Below are 22,870 nucleotides of genomic sequence, written 5' to 3'. Positions count from 1 at the left end.
ATAAACTCTACACACAAACTAATTTTAGCTTAATTTTATGAATCATTTTCATTTTAAAATACTGTATTTCTATTTGTTTATTTTTTAAAACAGTTATGCACTCAAAAAACAGCCCTTACTGTCAACAATGAATCACATACAGTGGAAAATTGCTAGGTGATGATTGGGATAACACGAGAAGCCTGTGCAATGTACTGTATGGCCCTTTATTATATTATGCGATTAGCTGCCCTCTAAATTCCTCCCCTGATTGGCTAGGGTGTGGCGGAAAGACCCCACAATATCTGCAGTTCCAAGTGAGTTTTAGATGGTGACAAAGCTTACGACAGGACGTAAATAGACAAATAGGCTCCCTCGCCTTTCTCTGTGCCAGGATTCCAAGCAATGCCTCAGCCCTGAGATGACAGAAATAATGGATGGTTGTTTCAAGGATCTGTGATGATGTTTGTTCAGTAGGATTAGACTGGCATACCACTTTGAAGATATTGCCACTTTATAAATCATTCTAAGACAAGACAATGCAAGTTTATTTGTATATCATTGTTCAACATCAAGGCAATTCAAAGGGCTTTACATTAGACATAAACAGATTAACCGGAGAATAAAAATGACTATGGTCCTGCATTTAATCTAATAAAAGGAATGGATAAACAGAAAAGCTTCGATTTGACAGAGTTGGAGATGACTTCAAGTTTTCTAGCACAAACAACTGAACACTGCTTCTCCGTGCTTAGTTTTGATTCAGTGGACAGTGGTCATATGACTTTAGAGGTCTGGATGCTTCATAATGTGGCAGCAGATGACAAATGCATTATGGCCCTTAACCATTTGGTGCTTGATATTTACCAATAGTAGACAATTGTAAATTCAATTCTTCAACACATAGGATTTCGGTCAAAAACTTTAGAACTGGATTCATGTGCTACACCTTTATAGTTGTTTGAACCTGATTTTGTTCTGTAATAATACACTTTGGCTGGATTTTACATCTGTATTAGTAGAAGTAGTGAAATAGTACTAGCAGTTGTATTGGTGGTAGTAGTAGTACAGTATTCTTTGTGTTGGAAATTGTATGGCCATATTCATGGATCAAAAGGAAGCCCAGTTCTAGATGACGAATAACCAACATTTTAAATACATATGTAAAATGATTCTTAAATGCTTGTAAATAGTTGTGTAGTAGTAGTTTTCCCATTAAATCAACAATTACATTAATCAAGCCAACCACCAAAAGGGTCTATAGTTATTAGTTATAAGTGGTTCACTCAAGCCTGCATTAACAGTATGCGCTGTCAAGTTAGAAGAAGACCCACGCACAGCGTCACCATTCTTGTTTTGGGTGATGTGACTCCAGAGTTGTAAAAGGAAGACCAAGTCATCAGCTGGATAAAGAGGAGGAGACTGTGCCCAAATGCCGGTATTGGATTCCCTTCCTCTGTAGTGAGGTAGTGTTCGCAGTAAAAAAGCGCAGCAAGTAGCTTTGTTTAGCCTGCCCCCATCTAATTCCTGTGTGGCCAGTGGAGGTCTTTTGAGAGAGCGAGAGAGGGAAAGAGAGCATGTGGGCTACACACCACAGACCACAGCCCCTTTAAGGAGCCATGGCCCCTGCTCTTAGAAATCCCAAGAAACTTCACACCTCTCTGTAGGGACTATAAATAGGCTCCATCTGTGCCTCTAGGCTCAGTTACAGCCTCATTCTTTTTGGCATGGTTGGAGGGCAGGAAAGGAAGCACTCAGGGTTTGAAAAGGGCGGGTGGGAGTAGAACTAGAATCCAAAGCCTTGCTACTTTCTAGTTATCACAGATTACACACTGGGTGACCTCTGCTGCATTTTGTGTGGCAAAGGAAGTCCATCGATGCTCCCTGTCATTTCCTTTCCTTCTGCAACCCTCTCAATGCTCCAACTCCCCATGCAGGCAAATGCCAGTGACCGGGGAGCATCTTTGGAATCTTACACCACACTGCACTCATCGCATGATTTTTTTTTTTCAAGCTCAGGTTCTTCACATTTCATTAATCATGCTTATCGCAGGAGGACCCCAAGGTTAGGGCAGGCCCTGTGTCTTAAAACCAGTGCCTCTGTTGTTTCTCTTTTACAGAACCTTAATTGTACATCTCACAGTTTAATGATTGATGTTTTCGTCCTGGTACAGGTAACATTAAATTACGTGTTTCTGACAATTCTGTAAACTGCGATCACTGCGAATGCATTGCAGCAAGCAGGCATAAGTGCTTCAGATCACACTGTCATTCTTGAGAGGTAACAGTAATAGTACCGGAGCAAACCCTGCTGCCAAAGGACAAAGCTAGAGGGTTAAGAGGTGGCACAGAAATTATCCAAGCATAATAGTTTGCAAAAGAATATCCTCTTAGAACACTTCCTCTCATATCTATCTGTTTTTCAATCTAAACTGATGCAATCCAAGAAAGCTTCTTTGTGTTAGCTGATGATAATCAACCTAGTTTACCACAGTCTCTGCTTCATTCAATTAAAATATTTTTCATCCCTGCATGTGACATCTTGTAGCCCGCAGCATTCCTCTCATAACTGCCATTTCTCTCCAGAATGCTCATGCAGATTAGGTGAAATGATTTAAATAAAATAAAGTGTTTTGTTTAAATGCACCTCATTTGTTCAGTTCCATTTGTACACCACTTGGGTTGTTGCTTTCCATTACGTTTTTCTGATGAATAAACATCCCAATTTCCATATAGTTATCACTGATGTTTAATCTGATCTTATTCCCATCAGGCACAGAATAATATTCAACATAATGTTTGAAACACGTGTGGGTAGATAGAAGCTGACTAACTTTAAACCTTTGTGTACGGAAGGCAACATAGGTGTCATTACATTGTGAGTGCAGAACAAATTACTTAATTTCTACCATAATCATTTACTGTGGACCTTTTGCACACACACTTTTGTTGGCTCAACTCTAAAGAGGGGAAAACTATGACTGGTTGAATTAGAAAAGGGCTGAAGAACCACACTTTTAAATCACATGTTGGCCAGCTGGTAGACCATACTGCCAAAAAAAGAACACAGGTCAAGTATGTATCAATAGCTATGACAGCTGTCATTCATGGTTTTGGCCCTAATTAGGATACTTATGGAGCGGTATTGTTTGAGCTTGGAAGAAGACAGATACTTGCATAAGTTGTACATTGTACTCAGTGTTATCTTTTTCCTGTACAGGTGATTGTCTTGTACATAGGTGCCACTCATAGGCAATCAGTGTATTCAAATCTGGAGCTTGTGTTGCTGTATCCCCATAAACATGTAGGCCGAGACACCAGACAACTGGATGGTGAAAGCAGCTTTTATATGCTACTGGTTTTTCATAAAACCAAAACAAAATATGTTATTTCCTGTGCCTCTGTCTTGGGTGTATTTTGTTTGAGTGAGGACAGAGATATATAATGCCACCAACTGTGTTTAAGTGGCTACACACTGGTCTGCGCAGAGCATTACGCACAGCTAAAAATCTCCCTTTTTCATAATAATATATCTGCCCATCATATGTTTGTGCATAATTAAAACTCCATACATACTGGCATAAAGTAATTCAATCAAAGATAATTGATTTTCCTCCATTCTGCCATTATGGACAGCAGTGGTGGTCACCAAGGGTGATTGTTGAAATTGATCTTCACATGGCATGTGTCACTGTTGTGGCCTTTACTGTACAGTTAAAGCCCCTTGCCCCCCCCCCACCCCCCCTTTAAAAGATCTGACCTCACATCTCCAGTATGGCTTTCCCAAAGGAGCTAGACACTAATGATGAATAAGTAAAGGGTTACATGTTTATTCAGAAGGAGAAGACTGTTTATCTTCACTAATGTGGTACTGAGTGATTCAGTAACAGTACACTAAAACATATTTAGAAACCTGTTTGGTCAAGATTGGTAAAGGAAACAATATCCACACAGAACAGACTTCTTTGAAATGTATTATTTGTCATGGGAACTGGCAATTGGCACTGACTAAGCCTCAGTTACAGTGACAATAGCAGAAACATTGTGTGTTAACACTTCTCAAACACTGCAATATTACTCACTGTGGATAAAAAAAACATTATTTTGATATCTAAATTGCCCCTAAATGTGAAATGGATTATTTGACTTCACAAGCAACTCATGCATATAATTCACACAATAAAACATGTTACACTTGATTGTCAAATAAACACGATATCTTATTATTTTTGTTTTCACAAGCTGACCTGCTATCACACCACAATAAAGAACAGCTTTTCCATGCTGCTGAATCCATTAAGATTATATAGTGGAGCTCAGATTGGACTGCAGCACAGGGTGCAAGGACTGGGGCAGAGTTTCTATAAGGGGAGGGAGTAAAGGGAAGTCAGACTTTCGAGAAGGTGCAGTAGGGTGCCTGGGGTGAGCCCTGATGACAGCTGAGGGACTGAGGGTTTCTCTGGCTTGCCCTCATAGAGATGGGGTCAGTGAAAGCGGGGGGAGGGGGGGCTGTTGGGTGGTGGAATTCATGCAGTTCCTTCGTCACCAGGGCCTGTCATGGTGGTGGGGGTAGGGCTGCACCACTGGCACTGGGAGACAGATATAGACAAGAATTAAGGAGACAGAATTTGCACTCTTAGCCTTGTCTGGGTTACTGGCATCAGCAGCTGAAAGCTCCAGTAGATCTCCATCACCCTGTGCTTTTAAGTCACATCCGTCCTGGGAGTGGTGGTGACCTTTCACTCCACCAACGACCACCAAATTGAACACAGGTGCTGTAACACACATTGTCAGTGACTGAAATAAACAATGGCTTATTATTAGATCTGCACAGACAACAATTCCACCACCTGTCCACCTTAAGTTTCTCAAATACAAATTTGAACTAGTGTGAGCAGTTGCTTCTTCGCATGTTTTCTGTTCCACAAACTTCCACTTGCATTCATTTCTTCTTACATTTTCCACACTGTTTGGCACTACAGTAATACATATATCTATATTCTAAATGTGTGTTTGTGTTTGTTTGATGTTTGCACTGAGTAAAATATTTAACCACATGTCATGCTCTTATGGCTACACCGTTACATCAAAATGCAGATATTCTAGATATGTTGTGCATCATTGCTTATTCAAATTACCCCCAATTCACCCTCATGTTGGCTAATATATATTATATTTTTAGGAAACTTTGGGGTCTATGCTATATTTCAAATAAAGTGATAATATTGAAAGATAAATTGATGAGGCCAGTAGAGTTGCAGTCAGAGATGAGTTTCAATCACATCAGTAATATGATGAGTTAGGAAGTGTTTTATAAGGCAAAATCCATATTAACATTTTTTAACAAACTGCTTATGATGTACGCTGTTAATGTGAGACGTGACTCTTGTAGATCTGGCTTAAAGGATGAATGTAGCCTAGATAAAGTCATCACATTAGAAGGGGAGTAAAAATATTTTCGGTGAAGTTACCCTTAATTACGTACATGTCAGATCCTCCTCTCTTTATTTCCACTTAGTTCTGACCATTCATTGAATTTATACCTGGTCATTTTATAGCGAACACTTCTCTCCATCTTTTAATGCTCAATTTAGGCTTGAATGAGTCATTTTCCTTGAGGCTAGTCGCCGATTAGAGTGTTATTTATCAAATTAGATTAGAGTTGCCCTATATGTAATCTAATTTGATAAATGAGCACACAATTATTCGTATTTTTGGCCCTTAACTATTTATTTTAACATCTACACATTTTACTAAACCATCCTGAAATAGCCGAGAATGTTTCTCAGATGGGTCGTGCGTAATGGTGCGTAAACCTGTGCGTAAAAGTGGAACTGTCCGCAGGATATTGCATGTCCCCAGGTAACCTTCCACGCCCTTCCGTGTTTTCGTTCTTTATTAGATATGTCGCGTAAATAATTACTCTCTGGCCCGCAGCAGAATATTCTATGTTTAGAGAAGACCCATCCGCAATCACACACACCCCCTTCCATCCGCCATCCAATCCTTACACGGGGACAGCGTTGACGGGGGTCAAGAGGAAACATAGCCTCATATATATACGCCCCAGGGATGATTTCTTGCTCCGAGTCCCCTCCACTCTGTGCTACACGCCTTGTGTTGTCATCCGAACCGGGAATTGTCTGTGCTTCAGGAACACCGTACCTCTACTATCAGTTGAAATGGCACCCAAGAAGGACGCTAAGGCGGCTCCCGCCAAGAAGGCCGAACCTGCAGCAGCACCGGCACCAGAGCCAGAACCTGCTCCTGCAGCACCTGCCGCTGTCGACCTGTCCGCCGTCAAGGTACAATGACCGTGAATGCATAAGTAGCCTACTGCTATAGGACGAACTGGGATTTGACTTTGCTATTCACACTCAGTGTTGCATGACAAACGTAGACCGACTTTAGTGGTTCCCAGAGGGGTGCTTAAGTGGGGCCCCAGAGAAAACAAGCAATGTTTTATTCATTTATATTTCACACATTTGAAGGAGGGACAATGTGAGAATAGAACAAAGGGCAACCTTGATTGTACATCATATTCTAGAAAAAAATATTATGTTGTTAAATAGTTTTTTTGTTTGTTTAATTCACATCCATTATCACCTTGACATGGCCTGGTACAAAAAAATCCTAACCAGAGTTTAAAATGTATATGAACATCTATTAAGAGTAAGTTTTTGAGAGAGCATTAGGGTTTGAAGGACTATACTTATAGTTGTACAGATGACTGAGGAGAATGACTAGAACCATGGATAGCTCACCATGGTTTAGACCACGCCCCCTGCTCTCTGGATTGGACTAATAGAATGGTGACTGATGTTTGATGGCTATGCAGGGTGACACCAAATGTGGACATGTTAATGTAGCTAAAGATGGACCTCCACTGATCAGGTGCCACTATGTGAAGCTAATTTTGGCAAAGAGACAACTTCAATCCTAGTGTAGACCTGATAAATTAGTCTAGATAAAGTGTAATTGTTTGATTATACTGGCCTTTTGAATAAAAGTGCTTGTGTTGATTCAATTGTCTGTCAAAACTCATGCATTTGTATGGTTTATACTAATTTGGCTGCTTTATATTGCATCTAGATTGAATTCAGCCCAGACCAGATTGATGGTAAGTGCACCTCATTTTACCTTTGCTATGACACTCCATACATAAAACTCAACTCATCCCTATCTTAAATATATCATATATTTAAGATATATTAGTCTAACCAGGGATTACTGGTGGTCCCACGCACTCGCTTAAAAACTAAAGGTGACAGTTCCTTTGAAGCGGTGGCTCCAAACCTGTGGAACGCCCTTCCTATTGTCTTATGTTCTGCAGTCTCTGTTGAAGCTTTTAAAAAGCAGCTGAAGACGCACTTGTTTAAATTCGCTTTTGACTCATGTTTGTAACTTTGGGTTATAGGTTTTAATCTTTTAAATGATTTTCATTGGTCTTTCAATTATGTTTTCCTTGCTTATTTTCTGTTGGATCCTACTGCATTTTTACAGATGTTTATATTGTGAAGCACTTTGTGACTTTGTCTGTAAAAGGAGCTATATCAAATAAACATATTATTATTATTATTATTATTATTATATTCACATTAATAACTATGCAAGAGACTTAAACATCTGAGAGTAAAACAATGTAGAGTACTTAAAGTGTTCATGACAGATGGTCACCGCTGGCATTTTTGTCTTTTGGCATTCTTGACATTTCTTGGTTGAAACAAATAAAAACTCTAACATCACAAAGAAACCATTTATAACATGGTGGTCTTTTAAACAAAATCATAGTTCCTTGACTGAATGCCTTGCTAGTTATATATATACAACAACAACAACAAAAAATCTACACCTCAAGTGATTGTCAACTGTTGTCAATGCAACAGTTTCAAGTAATAGTGGATAAAAAGTAGTGTATTGTGCAATTGTGCAATGGTCCCATCTGACACTGGACAGGACACCACCTGACCAGACCTGTCGTCTGACTGGCTGCTAGTTACACTCCAGTCAGCATTCCCTACTTTTACTCAGCTCACCCACAGAGGGCCTTGCCTTTAAAAGGAGGGGGCTCATATTCTCAGCTATGTTTATCAATTCCAAGGTGGTCTTTTAAAGGAGCCAATAGCAGTGCTGAGAGAGAGAGAGAAATGGAGGGAGGGACAGAGGGATGGAGGGAGAGGGAAAGAGGAAAAGAGAGAGAGATAGAGAGAGAGAGAGAGAGAGAGACAGACAGACAGCTGTGATAGAAATAGTATGGGTGGTGACAGAGCTTGGCAGGAGTCAGCTATAGAGACGTCTTGCCCTTGTTACTGTATACGTTGCCCTTGTTGTTTGATTCCCTTGTTAGTTTGTAGAGGAGCTGCCTCCACCTGCTGGCAGGGGTGCAACAGCCACAGCTATACTTACTGAAATGCAAACCATGGTCTTAAATAGAGGGAAAAAACGCATTTAACACATACTATAGAAAATGCAGAGATACTGTACATAATTAATTCAAAATACATTTTGAAGTTGGAGATGGAGCTGCATAGGTTATTATACCTTAAAGGATGTTAATTATCAAAACTCGACATGATATGTATAAGTATTTTAAAACACATTAATAACAAAAACATACCAATACGTGTTAGCCAAGTGTATGCAATTAAATGTAAGATGCTGCTGAATAATAAAAATCCCTTAAGCAAGATTATAAAAATATATTGTACAAAATGATGACATCACAAGGTGCAGTTTAGGCATTCACACACTCACTGCTTAACACCTTACAAACATAAACCAATTCATGAAAATGAAAATACTGGATTCATTAAGGTGTTGATATCCACTTTTCCCTCCACTGTGCAGACTACAGGGAGGCCTTTGGTCTGTTTGACAGGGTGGGTGACAACAAGGTGGCTTACAACCAGATCGCTGACATCATGCGCGCTCTGGGACAGAACCCCACCAACAAGGAGGTGTCCAAACTGCTCGGAACCCCCTCCGCTGATGGTAAACTATATATCCAGCATTTGTTACCTTCAGATGTTTTGTACTATTTGTTATGTTTAAATTTGATAATTTCATGCAAAATAATTACTAAAAAATGCCAGTATCCCCAAATCATTTAATTCTTCTTGGAACAGAAAGATGACTGCAGACTTCAGGACATACAAGATACTATTTCTACTCCTTCTAATGATAATATTAAAATGTATGATTTTTGAATGGATATCAGTATGATCTGCAGTGTGCGCTCTAGTCATTACTAGCAACACTTTTAAATAAACAGTTATAACCAATCAGTAGCTCATAGGGCAGGTTTGTCTGAGCTGATGTCTAGTGTGTGTGCAGTAATCAGGAATGCATGGCTCAGCTTTCAATAATCTCTGGTGTTGCAACAATTTTTTTGGTGCAACTTTAAAGTAGGTATTTATTAGAAGGAAGACATTATTAGTATCTGCTTTTATGGCTAGTCAAATTATGTTCAGTCAAATCAGCTGTTTTTCTTTCTGTTGAAATCAGTCTTTATAGCTATAGAGAAGACACATGGAGCAGATCTGTCACAAAAATGTCTCAGAAATGAAGAAAATACAGAAGTCAAAATCTCCACCTTTAAAAAAACAGTATAGTTAGAGCTTAGTCATTACTTACAGAACCAGAACTGTGCCTTACTCTGTACTGTGTCACAGTCAAAAATACCAAAAAGAATTATAGAAGAGAGAAGTAGTGCCTGTAGTAGAAAGGTGGAGATATATTATTTATGCTGAAAATGTGGTGCCTGTTGTCTAAAACCTGCCTGGCTCATTCACCTATGGATGGAATTTCTGTCTCCTTTCATACAGACATGGTCAACAAGAGAGTAGATTTCGAAGGTTTCCTGCCTATGCTCCAGTCCATCATCAACAGCCCAAACAAGGCACAATTTGAGGACTACGTTGAGGGTCTGCGCGTCTTCGACAAGGAGGGCAACGGCACAGTGATGGGTGCTGAGCTGCGTATTGTTCTGTCAACACTGGGTGAGTCAGGCCAAGGGCACTTCTGTCTCTCTATGTGTATGTGTGTGCGTGTGTGTCAGTGTGTGTAATTAATACTGGTTGTCCTCTGCCTCCCCCTACAGGAGAGAAGATGAATGAGGCTGAGATTGATGCTCTCATGACAGGACAGGAGGACGAGAACGGCTGTATCAACTATGAGGGTGAGCCACAAATTGCAACATTATAACTAATAATATATGCTGATACAACACACTTTATGTATGTGTATTATTCAACACATTAAAGAAAAATGCTTATATTATTTTAAGGTGGCACTGCACCATTTTCACCTGTTGCAATTTAGTTTACATGGAGAATACCACTCAGTCTGTCAGTCTTCTTTGGCTCTTGAGGGAGCTTTACAAACTTTGGAAAAAAAACAACTAATCCTGATGATATCACCATAAGGAAAGATGCTGTTGAGCTGTATTATGGGAAATGTAGGCTCCAGCATTTTAGCTTGAGCCATACTAGGGACTAAAAGTCAGGAAACCTTAACTTGTGCTGCTTGGATTTTTCCATTATTTCATAATAAAAGATGGGGGACTCATCTCATCTCTAAGTCCCCCATCTTTATGGAAGTGCATTACTAAATTGCTGGAGTGCCCCTTTAAATGCATACTTAATCCAGAAAATGACACAGATATTCCTATAAATTAAATACACAGTATTTCGTATGGTGCATACACCAGACCAAACACATTTTATTGTGCTGTAGTACACTGTTTTATATCATCTATAGAATTGCATTTTCAAGTTAACAAATCTGATTTTATTGGAAAGTTGACTTATTCTTCTCCTCACTCACTCCTTATTCCCTCTCTTCTGTCTTCTCTGTGTGCTGCCCTGGTCTTCATCTGCAGCCTTTGTCAAGCACATCATGTCTGTGTAAGGACCCTGCCACTGTGGTGGTGAGCATCACATATGTGCAGACCCCATGGTGTCACGACATCCACTCACTGTTTCCTGTACCACCTGAGGAAGCAGGGGGAACTAAGGACTATGGGATGTCATTTCCTGAACCCTTCTTTTGTTTTGTTCTACTCTTTTTTCCCCCTTTTGTCCAACTGGTGCTTTTTTTTTTTCTCTCTCCTCTTCCTGCTGTTTGGGAAGCCATCCTGATTTCCCATGAGCTGTTTCTTTGCTCATCTTCACCCAAGTCCCCCTGTCTCATTGGGGATTCTATCATCACTGGTTTTCGAGTGTGAGGGGAAGGTGGGATAATGATGACCTCCCCTTCCTGTAACTAACAGTCTGGCTGTCTCTCTATCTGCCAGTAAAGTGACTGATTTGGCCCAGGACTGGCCATCAAAATGAATCCACTTTTCACCCACTCCATCCTTAGGTCTTAACTTATTGTACCTTCTGCCACAATAAACTTTTCACAAACTCCAGTTTTATTTCCAAATTTCTGACTCTATTTATGTGATGCAAATTTGCTTAATTAATTCAGACAGATGCATGTTAAAGGAATAGTAGACATTTCGGGAAATGCACTTTTTTCTTGCTGAGAATTAGGTGAAAAGAGTGTTACCACTCTCATGTCTTCATCTAGTTGATGAGCTTGGTACGTTTCTTTACACTGGTTTTTGTAGGTTAAACAAATGAGATAAATTGCGTTGATTAGTAAGTTTTAGAAGTGCTGGTAGCTGGATTTTGTTACCTTTGGACAGAGCCAGGCTAGCAGTTTCCCTGTTTCCATTCTTTATGTTAAGCTAAGCCAATTGTCTGCTGGCTGTAGCTTCATATTTAGCATACAGACATGAGTGGTATTGATCTTCTCATCCAACTCTTAACATGAGAGCATATAAGCATACTTCCAAAATCAAACTTCTGACTATTAACAGCATGTCTTGTAATCTAAATAGAAAACGGTACTCCAGTATCACTTTTTGTCCTTTTTATTCGCATTAATTATTGTAATTGGTGTCATATCAACCAGAGAAAAACTGCGTACATCTACTTGACCTTTTAAATACATTTACAGTTGCTGTAGGGTGGAGCAGGAGGTGGGAAGGGGGCACACGCAGATGGGGTATGCAGAAAAAACACAGAAGCAAACAAACAATCGCAGGTGAGGGCAGTAATTAGGCAGGAGGCAGGATATACCACAAATGGTGGCTGAAAAAGAAACTAGACCACCCAAACACTTTTTTCTAACAGATTTAACAGGTTCAGAGTTCCCTCTGCCTTTTTATTTTTCTAAATGATTTGTCTTTTTAATGGATTTTTCAAAATATTTTTTTTCCCCACTTTCTTCTCCCACATATTGCAACAAAACATCCAGATACGTTAGCATACGTTGTAAAACGGCATGGGATCTGCACCAAACGCACACAGACAGATTTCAGAGTAGCTGCATCTTCTGCTAAATCTCAGGTCGCATTCGTAGCGTCAACAGACAGTCCTGATGAGTCCAACATCAGCCTGTGCTAGCGGAGGAACGTCTGTGAGCTCAATATCTGCCTTTTGCTGTAGGTTTGTGGAATGAGCTCTGGTGTTGATTAGTGTTCTGATGTATAAACAGGTGTCTATATTGGACTACTGAGCAGGTACAACGTGTATGATGCTCTTCAACAGGACTGAGATGCCTTCCTTAGCAACACCAAATCAGCTGTCTGACATTGTCACCAAGCATTACACTGTAAACAACTAATAACTACAAAACATGAACTTGTTTAATCTTTATCCAATAATTGAGGAAATAACTTACTAAAATCCTTTTTTTAGATTACAAAATAGCCTCTTTTAATATTAGAATCAATACATGCTTGTCATAACATGACCTAGTTTTTGCAGTAATGCAATTTTACAGGTATTTTTATAGCCATATTGTCACTTCCTGTTCCTTTTAGGACATGTAGATGGCAAAGAACTTTTTATACATGTTTCTATATATATTTGTTAAATATATTATATATCGGATGACAAGAATGACTTGCAGTAATACTTGGTTTGTTAGGGGGTTTGGCATCCATGCACGCATGTTTAGTGAGCGAAATAACACGTGCTGCATGGTGTGCTGGCCACATTACTTCTTATTTAATGTAGAAAAAAGGCTGCAGCTTCTTCAAAACACTGATCCAGGACCAGTTAAGCCAACACCTGGTCCCCCACTTTGTATATATCACTTAATTTAGGACCAGTGCTCAGACTGAACTATTCTATGCAACATCATTCAAAAAGAGAGAGGCCAAAAAGAAAATGAGTCAGAAATAGCACACATTTGGAAAATAAAGAAGATCAAAGTACAGTAGCTCCTAATTCGAGTCTCTACTTAGAGTTGAGTGATGGATATTGAAGTGAAGATGTTGAGAGGCTGTGGTTTAGCTGACGGTGGCCTCGGCGTGGCAGGTGTGGGCAGAAAAGTTTGAGGGGATCGGGGTGAGGATGTCCGGGGTGCAAAGCAGGAATCCAGAGATCCAGTGTTCACAAACCCTGCTTGGCCAGAGCTGCAGTCACATCCTCAGCCAGGGTTGCTAACTGCGGCGACTCCAGTACGTTGAGACTGCCGGAGGATGATAGGTGGCTGCCCCGGTGGCGCTGGGGGGACACGGAGCTGGACAAGCCCGGCGACTGGACAACAATCTCAGCCCCGTGGTCCACTCGTGCCTTGGCTTGGTCGCGAAACATCAGCCTGTGGGTCTCAATCTAACAAAGGCAGATGGTGTGACATAGGATGTAGAGAAGAAATACATCATTTTCACATCACATAGGGTGAAAATGATGTATATGTTTCTTTGTGAGTCAGCTTTAGAACAAATGCAAATAGAACAAGTTTAACTTTGGAGAACTGCAGCAGTCTGTTTCCTACACTTTACTATTTAGCTCTTAAGTCTGTGTTGACTTCAGAGCCTAACTGAATACTTGATGAACTTCGATGTTTAGATTAACCTCTACATTTCTTTTTTTTGATTGTGGCGTATACTATACCTTTACTGCTACCCTCATAGGCAGATAAAGGAATGCAAGTTTTTGGAAGATTGGCTTGTAGGAAACGCATTCTTTTTATATATACATATATATATATATATATATATATATATATATATATATATATATTACATGCATACTTAATCCACTTCGATCACAACTTCACTAGTTTTAACATATAGTATATCAGACACATATCTTTTAAGATTACAATAATGTTCATACACATACGGATGGTTTTTCTGTCTACATTCTCTTCACTTTACAGGTTAATTGACTAATTAAGGCAACTGAAATTCTATGCACCATGACTCGTATAGGAAATTACACTCAAAACAGAAGGATGTAGTGTTTCTTACAAGAGTTTATATCTAAACTGGTTAGTAAGACAATCTCTCAAAAACTTGTTTTCCTTTAAATCATGGATTGGGAGCATGGAGCTGACACTCACCGTGACACAGCTTCCACCAGGAGTGTGCTGAGCATTTTCCAGGGAACCCACCTTGGCTTGGGCTTTGTCTTTGAAGTCCAACTTCACAGTCTCTATACGCACATTGCCGCCCCCTGGGGAGAAGCAAAGGAAGTGTAAAAACTGTACAGACAATTGACATGAAATATCTACTAAGGTTCACATAGTGGTAGCAGCAACTGAATAGAGGTGTCAAGTCAAGGTGGTTGGAGGTTTGCTTATACAAAATCCTGGTCTGTTGAAACAGATCTCATTGGGAAAGTGATGTGTAATGTTGTAGTGAAAGAGCTTGCATACTAAGCAAGCCCTCAGTGAATAAAGGTTATAAAATGGACAGACAGAAAGGACCAGCAGATGGAGCTGCAGCACCATCTGCGAGGAGAGATGGGGGCTTCCACACCTCACAACAAAACAGCAAGGCCTCTGGAAACCTGTCTGCACAAACTCATTCAGAATCCCTGCTGGTCGTGTTCCGAAATCTTTTCAGTACTGTATTAAAATAGGTCTGCAGTATTACTGGTCAACAGTAATTTTATTGCTTCCAACAGTACTGACTTCAAAGGCCAGTTCACCCAAATGAAACCCTCTCTGCTCCCGACACACACACTCAGGTTAGAGACACACAGGGAGGCCAGCAGGAATCACAACACCTCCCACTACGGCGCCTGTGGACGGATCCATCCAGCTGTTAATGTAGTTTACTGCTTGCTTCAACAGATCAGAGCCAGACCTTCATCTGACTGGAGTGGTATTTCAGGAGTTTAAAATTAGATTGCACTTTATTGCCAGTTAACAAACAGCCACAGTGCATGTTCAAGTGCAAGTCTTACACCACACCTGTGGGACTCCTTGCTCCCATTTACATCTGTATCTGGATAAATTATCTTAATAATGACGTCCGATCCACAGGCATTTGCAAATTTGACTTCTTTACCACTTTTGTCGAGGGAAAACTTGCTAGCCACTGCTACTACAGTACTTGTAGCTTTTGGCAGGCCTGCTTAAGATAGCAGGAAGAGGTGGGGTTAGCTGACCTTTCAACATGCTGGGCCAATTTGTTTTTTCAAGAAGTTGATCATACTCTATGGATTGCATTTACACCTGGCTGAGATCCTGTCACAATGCTGATCAGATTACATTCCGATCACAATGCGCTTTGGATGCTTTTACCTTGCATTACCATGGATTTTCCTTATTCAGATGTTATATTTAAATATAGATTGCATGTTAATGCTAGGTGCAAATGGGGTCCGTGAGTGGGATTTAATGTAATAGTACCAGACAAAGTGGGATTGGATGCCAAGCTGCAATTTCCCACACCTTGCAGGTCAAAGTTCACAATGGCTATCCTATTGTGCTTCTCTCTAAGGATTCGCTGCTCCTCACAGAAATAGAACGGGAGCCAGCTCATGACACATGGGTTTTTCTATCCTCACACACATTCAGACCTGGGAGCTGCCCGGTACCTCACTTCACATAGACCTAAGCAGTGCTTAAGAGTGCTGTACTTTCTCTTTATAAATTCATATCTCAAGGTAAGAGATTGCATCGACTGTTACCTGGCCGATGATGGATGTTGTCTAGAGAGCCACACTTGGAGGTCACGTGGCTCAAGTCAATCTTCTTGTTCTGTATCATCACCTGGAAGAAGCAAAGTCAGGAAAAGACAAGTTCAGAGCTTACAGTTCACAATGAGGTTATGAACTCCCAGTGACCTCAAATAATGCTTACACAGATGATCCAAATAGTAGCTTCTCTTTTCTGAATTATAGAGAAAGGATGTAGTGTATCTGATACGCACTAAACTGCAGCTGCTGTTTGAAGAAAATAATTGTGTATCAACTGAAAATTAAAGGCTGCAGTTTTCTCGCATTCCAACACAGCGATATCTAATTGCATGTTATTATTTAAAAAAAAAACACAAGCATGAGAGCACAAGAGCAGAATACCAGTGACTGTTAAATAACAGTCCTTGCGTTCTGCTGTGCACAAAACTGCTGGTGTCTGTTAAACCAACCAAACCAAGATTGAAAACAAGCTATGTGTTGTAACTGTGTCTTGAGCTAAAAATGTTTTGGCACATTCCAAAAACCTGTCAAATATACATCATAACACTGAGGAAGAATGTAAAGTAGGAAAGCATAGTTGAAAGTGGAGATAGGGATATGCAGTTATGTGACACACCCTGAGGATCTGAAGAGAAAAACCACAGAGAGATATGTAAGGAGTGAAGCAATGAGACAGCAAAAGAAGTGGAGCTATACAGCTTTAGACACAGCACAATGAACGGGAAGAGATACACCACATCCTGAGCTGAATCACTGGGACACGCCTGTGGTCAGCAATCATTATGCCAAGTCACCGATTTAGTTGATATGACTTTTGTAACCAATGATTTTCCCTTCATTTTTGTCTGCTTTCTTACATATCCCAAGAGGGGGAAAAAAAACAACAGGAAAAATGAGACAATGATGAACAGCGCAGGTCGTGAGCGACGTTACAAACCACAACACCATGAGCACAAAGGACATTTTGCGCCATAGCCTGTTCATCTACCAGGAGTCCATTACACATGCATAACACAAGCAAAGATATGCAGCATGAGTTTAAACAGACAGAGGTGAGATGTGGTTTGTGTCAGCGTGGGTGAACATCAGGCTGCAGATTGGCTCATCCTTTCAGCAAATGTATCTTTATGAAATCCATCAACTATACAGTTGGAATCTTTCTGCTTGATTTAAAAAAAAAACTATCCTAGTAATAGTTTTGGTACTACAGGCTGACAGGATGGGAACGGGATACTCAGAGTATCAAGTGCATATGTAACAACAAATATAGGCCTACATTATAAAACATTAAAATTTGCTTCAGCTGCACTTGGTATTTTTGCACCTTGTTAGTTCTAACAAGAGCTACCTAGAGCTTAAATAATATGTATATTATTATAATATCAGTGGTGTAATATGATATCCAACTTCCGTCTTTTTGAGTTATTCAAGAGAACTGATGAAACATTTAGATGAGAAACCTCTAGTCGACAATAGACTTGACCTAGATAAATTAAATAAATCTATATAAAGTTTTCTTTATTAAATTAGAAAACATCGACTGTGTTAATGGCTTTCCAAATGCTAATTTGGGGCCTTAATTTTGTGAACCAAGACACAGGGTGCAAACATAGTTCACTGTGCACAGTGCACTCACAAATGTGAGACCCCAACCAAACTATAATTTTTTATTGGGTCAAATATTACAGCCTTTGCCTGTATAAATATGTATGTTACACTCCTAGTTGACAGGTAACTGTCTGAAACACAGTAATATGCTATTCCATCTCCAACAGTGTATTGTTCATTAAGCTGTGGGGATCCACTGAAGTGATTGACCCATTCAACAACTCAACCACAAACCCTGTGGCCTTGGCTTTCCCTTGTTACTTGCCCCATGTTTTTCCCCATGTAAAAAGCTGCAATTACTGGCCAATTGTGCAGCTAGGATTTAAAGTGAGCAGTACACTTTTGTGTCATGTTTCACACATTGTGGAGGATAATTAGACAGCTGAGATTATTTTACTTACATTTTTGGGTAAGGAAGTTTGGTAGTTGCTAAAATCTGTAAACAAGTTTAAAAAGTGTGTTCTGTTTAAATCATCTAAATTTTGGCTCCATCCGCTGGCCAAAACATGCCATCAACGTCAGATGTCTCTTTAAGTTGAATTAATGATACTGTACATTTTTATGCGTAATGATACATGATTTGGAATCGCAAAACCTCTTGGAAGGAAGAGGATACATGTTTCTGTTGCCCCAGTAACCCAGAGTTTCCAGATGCAAATAAAAAGAGGTTTGCTGAGAATAGACTATCCTGATGGAAGTGATGTAAAGTCAAGAAAGACCTTTTAATTGTCTTACTGCTATCATCAACCTGCACAACCGAATGCAACTTAGTCAGTGCTTCATGCAGCATGCTGTTGTGGATGAAAGATGTCGGCAAGAGTCTCTTTTTATGCATTCAGATTGTCTACTTTCTGAGTAAAGTATAATCAAAATGAAACATGCAAGCAAATCATTAATAAAAGTGTTTGTGTGAGTTTTTTAAGGCTTTAACAGTGTGACTTCACCAATCATAGTAAATATAATATCACAGGTAGAACGCTGCAACAGTCCTGAATGTTATCAAGTGCTGGAGGAGGAGCCATTCAGTGTTTAGTGTCAAAATGACTCGCAGGACACAAACCACTACTGGGGAATGCTGTGTCTATTAAGAGCAGTGAGCTGCCTTAATGAGTGAGTGACTTAACAATAAACTGTAAAGCGAGGTGAAAAAGGAAAATGAAACACTGAAAAAGCACGACACAACGAAGAAATAACACCGACATGAACACTGAGACGATGGACTTGCGGCCCAAGACTCACGTTTCCACCTCTTGCCGAGTAGCCCCACCTGTCCAAGGACCCACACCTAGACTGAACATGGCTATAGTCCAGCTTAACATTGGGGATGAGAACCTGCAAGGGCGGAGGTGAGGAATGAGGTGGGAGAAGCTCTCAAACACCTCCCACTATATAAAATGTTGTGGTATAGACATCTGAGTTTGTTTGACCGTAATGCACTGGAGGTTCTGGGGGGGGGGGGTGGTGGTGGGTGGTTGGCACTGGCAGTGCCCCGTAATATTAAGCCCAGACCCCCCTCTGACCCCCCTAACTGTGCCAAATAGTTTCAATCTCAGTTTTAAAGCTAGAGGGAAGACAATGGTATCATATGAAACTAGACAAACCTAATGCATGACATGCTAGCTTGTCGGGAAAAGAGCTAAATAACCAAAGTTAGGCTAAATTTAGGAAAAACTGGCATGGCAATTTTCAAATGTCCCCATTATAAATGTCCTCACCTCAAGCTATCTACATGAAAATGGGTTTTATGGGTACCAACGTGTCTCCCTTTTATAGACAGGCCCACTTTATGCTAATCCCATGCATTTTGGGACAAAAACCATGCAGTTCTTTGCATACAGTATACATACATATTTTTGCCTATTCTAAAAAATGGTGTATTTTAATGTCTGCATGCATACTGGGGTCCCTAAACAGTCATACAGCATACATTGGGTATGACTGGAAAGCTGAGACTTGTGGATTCAATGAGCCCGATTGTATTCATGTGTGATGATGTTAGTCCCTATAGTACCCATTTCATTGTAGTGAGAGACCATATTTTGAAATTTGACCCCACTGTATAAAATTAACAGTTGGGACCTCTAGGATAATCACAGCCTTGATCCTGTATAACCACAAACTACAGACCTTGGGCATTCAGAGGATGTACGTACATCCTTGGTATATTGACAATAGAAGAATTTCTGAGCATTTTCTAGAACAGAAGTGCTCACCATCCAATTGCCGAAAAATGCAATTCTTGCAGACATTTTCAAAGTCAATGTTTTTTGATACAAAATCACAGCATGCAGTTTTCTATGGTGTTCCTCAAGGTTTTGATGTCTTAATGTGGTATTATATATTGATTTTTGACAATATTTATCAATTCTCGAGTGGTCAAAAACGGTTATATTTGGCACCAAGTCTGTGTAACAAATGGTATCAACCCAAAAATTCCTACAACAAGAGTTTTTACCCTTCATGTTAGCCTGGCTTATGTCCCAAACCTGGCCTTAGTTTCTGGCTACGTCTGGTGACTCCTTAAGAGGATCCTCTTTACTTTAGTCCCATCTAAAGAGATCAACATTACTGTACATCCGTTAAAACACTTAATGCAACAAAAGGTTCTTTCCAGTTTCTTGACAAAACTAGTTAGTGTGCCTTTCAGCCACAGGGAGATTTGTAGATAGTAAATGGTCGTGGGTGCAGAATATCATGAAGTTTCAAAAATATAGCGGCAATTTATTTGTTTGGAAACAGAATTTGAATCCATAAAGGAATGCAAAACCTTCTAGAAATCTTGACATCAAGATTGACATCACTTGTGTGTCACAAGATGAAACAACTCCACAAGAACTGCCAGTATTTCCTTTATGATTATGCACTATTTTCATTCAGACTCAAGTAGATGCAAAATAAAAGCAGTGAAAACTAAACTACTAGTTTAGTGTGCAAGGATGATAAAATATGTGTGCTGCGATGATAAATGACTGCAAGGAGAGAAAGCAGGAGTGACATGCAAACACAGCAGAGTTGGTACAGTACATAACACTAACAAATACATTTTACCCAGCAGCACAGTAGAAGCAATGGGAACAACACTGGGTAGGAGAAAGACTTACATACATACACTTTCAACACATTTTTGTGAAAAAGCACTAAAGATGTCTCAAGGAGAGGAGAGACCATGAGGAGATACACTTAAGCGTACCAAAGCAATACTCTGAAATACTGTAACACCCAGTATAATAATATACTGTATAAAACCAAAAGTAAAGACTCTGAGTACAGATATACCTCTTAAATATGTAGGTATATATGACGTAGTAGACTACACATGAAAAAATAAGAAGAGGATGCTTCAATTCTGATTGAGGAAGTTGTTCAGCGGGAAAGGTTTGTTGGTGGTTAACGGATCATGCGTTCATTTCCCAATTATCACATTGTTTACTGTTGTTGCCTTCCCTTGAGTGAGCCACATAGTTAACAATTTGTATTTGTATTGCCCTTCTGATCTTAAGGAAGAGGACAAAGGTTGGTATGTGATAATAGGATATGCAATCCTGAATGTTGGAGTGAGTAAAACTATAGAGATTAAAAAGGAAGCTGTACATAACCTGATTCATTTTCCAGAGAAACACTCATTTCTTTATGATGATTAATAAGGGGTGTTGTTCCTAATTAAAATAATATAGATGCTTAAGCCCTTTCTTTCTTTTGACTACAACCTGTCCACAGTGCAACACTGTAAATGAACAATGACAGCAGAAGATTCACAGATTTATATATCCCGTATAGCATCATCAGACCCATAAAACCTCACATTGCTCTGAGTTGTGGGAAACACTTCATGCTTAATCCTTTATTCCCTTGATGGCATTGAGAAAAAATAAGGGATGCAGGCAGGTCAAACCAAATTTCATTTGGGTGACGTCCAGAATCCAAAATTCTACGTGAAGGAAATTATCACCAGCGAAAATCAGAGCCATTACCAGGGAAGGCAAAAGCTAGAATTTTGACGCATTTAACTCAGTGCTACATCAGCTACTAGTCTCTGGGAACAACTACAATAGCTGCTAGTGGAAACTAAATACCAAACACAATAAGACACAATAAGCAGAGTATTAAAGGCTTAAATGGGAAACTAACCAAAGAAAAATGATGGCAGTGATTTTATGTGGGTAATATTTCCTTCTTATTTAGCCCCATTCAATTGGAAGTCAAGCCACAGTTGTTGATGAGGATGGTAGGACATAATAAAGTGACTTGCTCAGGGACATTTGAGCACGGCAGACATTTGCCAGCATATGGTTTTGGTCATCTGGCTCTTCTCTAACCATGAGGCCACCTTGGTGCCAATTGGGTTATTTTGGGTTTTATGGCACTGCTCTCACAGCAAGAAGGTGGCTTAAAGCAGAAGCTGTCAGACCAGTTGCTATGTTTTTATTGGCTGCTCATATGTATGTGAGTACCATATAATGTTTAATAGAACAATTGTGAAGCTAAGCTTTAAAAGTGACTTTGGTTAACCACACACAAAGTGTGAAAAGGGAGACAATGAATTACATATAAGGTTCAAGGGTGAGAATCAAACTGCCGTGGAAAAATAGGGAGTGTGGGTAAAAGACAAACTAAGGTACTACTAAATGATACTAGACCATCAAGCTATCCATGTATACAGATTTGCACAGCACATCAAAAAGAACCTTGTTGCATATGTGGACTTGAACTAAAAATATACAGTAGAAACAAACTAGAATTAAATTATGGTCTTCACAGTTCTCCTCCATCTAATGGAGGGGGGAAAACAACTGGTCACGACAGAAGGTACATACATTTTCTCCATGGGGAGAGTGCTTCAGATTATCCTTGGAGCTGCATTTTGCACTCTGCAAGTCCAGCTTCTTGTTTAAAATATGAATCTAGAGAAATAGAGAGATAGCATGGGCCTCTTACATGGTGGATGGGAATGAATGCTTGTCATAACACCACAGGGACGAGAAACTATAGATTATACTGAAATACAACGCAATAAAACAGGTTTCATGTAGATAAATGGCATGCCCTTTACTGTTGCCTATTTGTTGCATTAGTTGATGAGTTTTGATAGAAATAAAAGAATATCCTTTAAAAAGTTATCAAAACTTAACATTGGTGAAAGAGGCAGTCTCGTGCTAAACCCTGCAGCATATGTTTTAAGAGTTCCTCCAAACTCAAATTTTCTCACCAACTTTAGTGTCCCACGAGCCAGTGGAACAGACAATCTATCATTCGCACTGGTTATTGTTGCGTTCCCATAATGGTTAAGCTAATAAACA

At 39.7% G+C, this 22,870-nt stretch overlaps 2 protein-coding genes across 17 annotated transcripts in view; one reads left to right on the top strand and one right to left on the bottom strand.

The window, feature by feature from the left end:
• Positions 1 to 6,019: 6,019 nt before the first annotated feature.
• myl1 (myosin, light chain 1, alkali; skeletal, fast) lies at positions 6,020 to 11,389 on the top strand. Its single transcript, XM_031281740.2, has 6 exons — positions 6,020 to 6,284; positions 7,072 to 7,099; positions 8,827 to 8,970; positions 9,804 to 9,977; positions 10,079 to 10,156; positions 10,859 to 11,389. The coding sequence occupies exons 1-6, from the start codon at positions 6,162 to 6,164 to the stop codon at positions 10,885 to 10,887; spliced, it is 576 nt and encodes a 191-aa protein (XP_031137600.1). The 5' UTR covers positions 6,020 to 6,161; the 3' UTR covers positions 10,888 to 11,389.
• A 491-nt stretch (positions 11,390 to 11,880) lies between these two features.
• The window catches only part of map2 (microtubule-associated protein 2), a 109,711-nt gene continuing 98,721 nt past the window's right edge, over positions 11,881 to 22,870 (bottom strand). For 9 of the 16 annotated variants that reach the window (XM_036004668.1, XM_036004669.1, XM_036004671.1 and 6 more), the window contains 5 exons: positions 22,388 to 22,474; positions 18,813 to 18,905; positions 15,957 to 16,038; positions 14,380 to 14,492; positions 11,881 to 13,646 (listed from right to left, as the gene is read on the bottom strand). In XM_036004668.1, coding sequence (XP_035860561.1) covers positions 13,425 to 13,646; positions 14,380 to 14,492; positions 15,957 to 16,038; positions 18,813 to 18,905; positions 22,388 to 22,474 — 597 coding nt within the window. In that variant the 3' untranslated portion in view covers positions 11,881 to 13,424. The remainder of the gene's footprint in view (positions 13,647 to 14,379; positions 14,493 to 15,956; positions 16,039 to 18,812; positions 18,906 to 22,387; positions 22,475 to 22,870) is intronic. The other 7 variants (XM_036004659.1, XM_036004665.1, XM_036004658.1 and 4 more) reach the window with 6 other exon arrangements.

Source organism: Sander lucioperca, chromosome 8 (assembly GCF_008315115.2).
Source record: "Sander lucioperca isolate FBNREF2018 chromosome 8, SLUC_FBN_1.2, whole genome shotgun sequence".
NCBI lineage: Eukaryota > Metazoa > Chordata > Actinopteri > Perciformes > Percidae > Sander > Sander lucioperca.
The sequence above is the reverse complement of the archived record's forward strand: the minus strand, read 5'-3'. Positions and strand labels throughout refer to the sequence as shown.

Excerpts from the sequence above, each read along its gene's own strand:
- myl1 (XM_031281740.2), top strand. The coding sequence starts at position 6,162 with ATGGCACCCAAGAAGGACGCTAAGGCGGCTCCCGCCAAGAAGGCCGAA. Across the intron at positions 9,978-10,078 it reads TATTGTTCTGTCAACACTGG|GAGAGAAGATGAATGAGGCT; the intron begins GTGAGTCAGGCC and ends CTCCCCCTACAG. Across the intron at positions 10,157-10,858 it reads CGGCTGTATCAACTATGAGG|CCTTTGTCAAGCACATCATG; the intron begins GTGAGCCACAAA and ends CTTCATCTGCAG.